Raw genomic sequence first — 6000 nt, forward strand, 5'->3', positions numbered from 1 at the left:
CTGCTGATTAAAATTGAAGAAAATACAGCCCTATTTCTAATATGCATCAGTATAATAAACATGTTGTTCAGGCACACATATATATCTAACCAGCATTCACCTAGTATTACCTAGATTTAACTCTGCTTCCACAAACAGCATGACTTTTTAGTAAATATAGTGAAGTACGATATAGTAACGCAGTAACTTGAAAACAAAAAAAAAAGAAGAAGAAAAAGAAAAAGCCCTTAATTGAAGTGTACTTCCTGTAGCGGAAGAAGAAATTCTGCCTTATGGTGCTTTGTGGAATAGCTAAGGGTCTGTAATCTAACCCCTCCTCACATAATAAAGTAAAAACATCCAGTCCCTGAAAAGCATAATAAAGAAGTTTTACTGTGATTTCTATGCTATTCCTTTGAACATCATAATTGTCATTATTTTATGTCACACCACATGCTCTGTTGCTGAAAGTCTTTTCTTCTTGACGGACCCTCACAGCATGATTCTTTGATCTCCATTTTGAAGGGGGAGAAGCAGAAGCCTTGAAGAGAGTTTTTATTACCAATCATCTCTAAGTGTGTTATTAGAATGAGAGAAAACGATCTTAATAGCAGCCATTGGCAAGCCAGCCTTGGAAGGCATTAATATTTACTTAGAGCTAGAGAAACAATGAAAGCTTTATGAAAAGAACACACAACGCTGCAGGGCAGCAGCTCTGTGTGTGTGTGTGTGTGTGTGTGTGTGTGTGTGTGTGTGTGCCAAAAGGGACATTTTTAAAGGTCAAATTCCCATTTATAAAGCAAGGCTAAATCCTTCCATCTCCAGACAGTGGCTTTATGCTTGTCCACTTGGTGGCGCAGTCACTTTAATAACTGTGGGCTCTTACTTTCCCTTAAACAGTATTTTCTGTTCTGAGGATGTTACAGAGGTTTGTCAACCAATGCACAAAACACAATTCCTACGTAAAATTAGATAAAATCAATGGAATGGGAACATGCACGTTATCTAAAGAGTCCTCCATGTTTTGATATTTTTCAAATAGTAATAACAGCAACTATGTCAGATAGCTCACTAGCTTTCCAAGCCTTGCCCAACCCCACCCCAAATTTAAGTAACTTTCCCACAATCATATATAAAATAGCACCTCACCATATTCTCAGACTGTGCTCTCCTGGGCCTCCACTTTGGAAAAAGAATTGGTTCAACTTTTTGCCAGGGCCTCAAATTTAACTTATAAAAAATCAAATGATATACACACTCCTCACAAAGTAGCTGCCCTGTTGAAGGAAGACCCCCATGCCTCACCCAGCTTTATAACTGTATGCTGTTTCTGAATCACACCAACTGAACATTGCGGGTTCATGTTTTATAAGGTGTGTAATACTATAATATTGCATTCCAATTTTCTCCACATTAATTTTTTACTCTAAACAGTTAAAATATATAAAGCAAAAACACCTTATTCATCTGTTGTGGATACTAGATAAATGATTTTGTGACATTTATGCCCATGAGAACACAATGTCACTGGTAAGTTTACATCACTTCTCAAATATTAAAGTGAGAGAATGACATCACTTTTACCTATCTGTTATTTAAAAGAAAATGACGCAATCTTCAGTATCAATAGGTGACGCAGCAGAAAAGAGTTTCCTTTTCTGAAATTATGCAGGCTTCTAAGTGTCCAAATGGTTGAATTATCTTCCATCAATGATAATTTCAGGAAAAAAAGCTATGACACATGTAAAGACCATTGTTGAGAAGGCTACTTTGAATAAATGTGTAAGAGAAACAAATTACTGTTCTTCCTTGAATTAATCCCAATCAATTCCAGCCATGCAAAATGTAGCAAGTTGACATTTGCCCTGTTTTGTTATAACTGCAATAAGAAATTTTGTTCTTCTGGGTGGTTCCATTTATTTGTCCTTTTTAACATTTTTTTTCTATTGCCACAGTAATATTAAAGTCTCAAGTCTTACCGAAAAATATCTCCAAGCAACTGTTGGGTGACACGAGTGGCCCATGTCCCCAGAACTGGAAAATGTGGTTATCAGAGATGAGTACAGAGAAATAAAAGCTGTCACTGTGAATGACCTTTTGTTGTACTTGTGAGACTGGGAGGTGTATAAATTTTGTAAATGTGTTTGAAATACTCTGACCTGTATCACAACGGGTTATCTGAGGTTTGATTGTTTTGCACTTTTCATTAGAATCAGAATGTGAAATTTCAGGTTGTTTTCCTTCATGCCACCAACCCAAAGTCTCCACAACCCTGGCAGAAATTCTACTCTTGGTTTCACATGACCAGCTACATGATGCAGTGTGAGGAATCAAGGGTCACCTAGCAAGTCACAAAGCAAAAGAGGAATTGAGATATTAGCTAGGTAACAACCCCTAAAATGTGTTGCAATAAAAACTCAAGTAGTTGATAATAAAATAGCATCAGCTGTCCTCCAAAGAAAGTTGATCAATACTTTTTTTTTTATTTAAAGCTGAACAAAAGAGAATGACCAAGGTTCATGGAAAAGGTGGCACTGCAAATTCATTTTCATTGTCTGTGTCCTATCCCTAAGTTACTCGGTACACACATAGGATGGGAATACTCACTGGAATACCATGTAATTCACATAAGGCATGAAGCACTTTTCCAGTTCACAACTTAGAAGTCACCAAACTTTCTATGTCTCCCAAAGTTCCTACAATTTATAGGGTTGCATAGGTGATCCATCTGCCTTGGGGCGTCCCTTTGCATCCTCTCTGAGACCTCCACTTGGCCAACTATTTGGGGCCCATTTTGCATCAATTCAATCCAACAGTATACTGGAGGTTGATAGGCATCCGGTGGAACGTAAGCTCCTATGGACAGGAACTTTGTCTGGCTCACTGCTTTTTCCTCAGTATGTAGTACACAGTGTAGCTCACGGAGACTCCTAATTAGCCCTAGTTAATTAGCTAGCATGGGACAAAGGGAATTAAGAAGTGAGGAAGGCTGTGTATACATGAAATAATCACTTGAGCATTGGAGGCCTAGCAATGCTGAGACACTAACCATATAAATCTGTCAAGGGTCTGAAATTTCCTTGGTTGTAATAACCTATTTGGGTTAAGGTGTTTTCAAGAGACCACTCATAGGCAAATTTTGGTGGACAAAGTTAATGTTGGCCCAAGAAGGGGCATCTTCCAAGAGCAGAAACTTTTAAATGAGTCCAAAATAGTAAATAATGGTGCAGAATTTTAAGCCCCTCTACTCTCAGTTAACTTCCCTTCCCCTGACTTCCCTGGCGTTTGTTGAGCTCATTTGGGTCCCAGGCAAAACTTGAGACAAAGTCAAGGCTTGAAAGGATTGGGGAGAGGCCCTGTCCTTCACCCCATCACCATTTTTAGTCTCTACATGAATTTGTGGGTGAATCAGTGCTGCCTACCAGAGGCTACCTTGGCCGGGATGATTTTATTTCTCCTAATTTAAATATAGAAAACTGATTTTGAGTGATTTTGTTGTAGACTAAAGAAGAAATCACGGAGGAAAGCTGATTGTCTCCCCACTGCATATTTTCTGCCTTTTTGTCTTTAATTTATCACCATCAGTGAGTACCCACAATACTGAGTGCCTTTACTAAGAGCCATAATGTTAGATGGATGAGACTGAGTGGAGTGGAGTGAAGGCTCTCCTGTCTTGCTCCAGCAAATAAACCATTTTTTATAACTCAAAAAAAAAAAAAAAAAAAAAACCTTTGAAATGATTTTATTTCTTGTTTTTATTACAAACAGAAAACATGAACCATGTCACCCACCACCTTGTGCTTTGAAATATGAAAGTCAAGGGAAAACTAATTTGGGAAGAGAGATGAAGTGCTTTGAAGGAGAGATGAAACAGCAAGGTTGAAAGATTAATGCTACATAGACAAATTGAAATCTAAAGTGAAAGTTTCGACAACAGTAATCAAAATGAATGATAACACGAAAAGCCAGCAGGAAAAGAACATTTGAGCCAACAATCCAATCTGGTTCATCCGGATAAGATGGTTATCTGGCATTTAATGCTGTTTCCTACACCATGAACATAAGCACTTACTGTCATACTAAGAAAAAGAAAAGTCATCCGAATTTATCGCTATTTTTATATGTAGTTAAATTAATTGTTATCATACTTCCAAGTGAAGTTAACATAGGGTTGGCTCTTGCAGTCAGTTGTTCAAGATTCACAGGCTTGGAATATTTTTTAACAATTTAAAGGCCCAAGATTTCTTACACCCCCAAGAACTTTCCCCTCTCTACCAAGCCTAAATCTGAACAAGTAATTACACACCACCAACGTAAAACTAGGAGATCTTATTTTGGTACAGTCTTCGTGTAATTTTAAAACACAATTTAAAAAAAGAAATTTTCTTACCTGGAAAATGCTGCAACATTATCGGCCAAAGTTTCTTCATCATTTGCTCCAGACCTATAATAGTCATATATAGACTTTGGAAGTACTGATTTAGCATGTTGTTCATAATCATTGATACAAATTAGCCGGGGGAGCATTTTCACAGGTTGTTGTTATCCCAGATGGAGTTTTTTGGGTTTTTTTTAATGTATTGCTTTCTACATCCTCACTGTTCTGTTATTTGTCAATTATTAATAGACTTTTGCCAAAGTTCAGATTTAGTTCTCTGTTGCTTACATTTAGTGAGCAAACATTATACCCTGAGCCTTTGAAATTTCATTTGTAGGCTATCTTCCAAAGAACACCGAAGTCACACTCTGCCAAAGAACCCCGAAGTTGAGGTTGGGGAGGCAGCAGAAGGTGATGATGTGTCTATCACCTTAAAAAGGGCAAAGGAATAAGTAAAAAATTAAAGACTTAGAGGAATACCTGTATGAAACCACTCTTGGTTCAGTTTTGCCTAAGGCTGCTTCTTACACATGGTCTGTGCCTGTGCTGTTTGCTTGATGCCCAGAATGGACTGCCCACCCATTTTCTTTCCACATTTGGATCAAGCACAAATCATATAAACAGGAGCTTATGATCAGAATGAGGCATCCATGAAATACCGGGCATCCATGAAATTCAGGACTTCTGTACAATATAATATTTAGCTGATTACAAACATAAACATTTGGCTTTAACGTGGAACATTAAGGCCAAATTTACAGCTAATTTTTTTACTCATTCTATATATTTCAGGTTTACAACATGATGTTATGAGATACATATACATAGAAAAATGGTTACAATAGGGAGGCAAATATATCATCTCACATATTTACTTTTTTGTGTGTATGACAAGAACAGCTAAAATCAACTTATTTAACAAAAATTCCTAATATGATACAATTTTATTAACTTTAGTCCTCATGTTGCACATTAGCTCTCTAGACCAGGGGTTCCAAACCCCCCAGCACGGACTGGTACCTGTCTGTGGCCTGTTAGGAACCGAGCCGCAAAGCAGGAGGTGAGCAGCCAGTGAGCAAGCATTACGGCCTGAGCTCTGCCTCCTATAGTGAACTGCACATGCGAGGGATCTAGGTTACGTCACTCCTTATAAGAATCTAATGCCTGATGATCTGAGGTGGAACACTTTCATTCCAAAACCATCCACCTACCCCCACCACCTGTGGAAAAACTGTATTCCACAAAACTGGTCCCTGGTGCCAAAAAGGTTAGGGACCCTGTTGTAGACTCATGCATCCTACATGTCTGCTATTTTGTATCCTTTGACCTGTATCACCCCATTTCCTCTTCCCTGCTTCCCACTAGTGGTATTCACTCTCTCATTCTCTAGCTCTGTGCATTTGAAGTCTTTTTAAAAACAAAATGCCACCTATAAGTGAAATAATGCAATAGTTTCCCTTTTGTGCCTGGCTTATTTCACTTAGTGTAATGTTCTCTGGGTTCTCCTGCAAATGACAGGATCCCCTTCTCCTATAAGGCTGAATAATATTTCACTGTGTATATATCTATACATTTTCCTTACCCATTTGTCTCTTAATGAGCACTTAGGTTTCCCATTAATTCCTTTTTTTTTTTTTTTTTTT

General features: G+C 37.9%; 1 protein-coding gene across 1 annotated transcript in view; it reads right to left on the reverse strand.

The window, feature by feature from the left end:
- Positions 1 to 4607, reverse strand: part of HAO1 (hydroxyacid oxidase 1) — a 55169-nt gene extending 50562 nt beyond the window's left edge. Inside the window, exon 1 of the mRNA XM_050745062.1 lies at positions 4370 to 4607. Coding sequence (XP_050601019.1) covers positions 4370 to 4506 — 137 coding nt within the window. The 5' untranslated portion in view covers positions 4507 to 4607. The remainder of the gene's footprint in view (positions 1 to 4369) is intronic.
- Between the last annotated feature and the right edge of the window lie 1393 nt (positions 4608 to 6000).

The sequence above is a fragment of the Macaca thibetana genome, chromosome 10 (genome assembly GCF_024542745.1).
Source record: "Macaca thibetana thibetana isolate TM-01 chromosome 10, ASM2454274v1, whole genome shotgun sequence".
Classification (NCBI taxonomy): Eukaryota; Metazoa; Chordata; class Mammalia; order Primates; family Cercopithecidae; genus Macaca; species Macaca thibetana.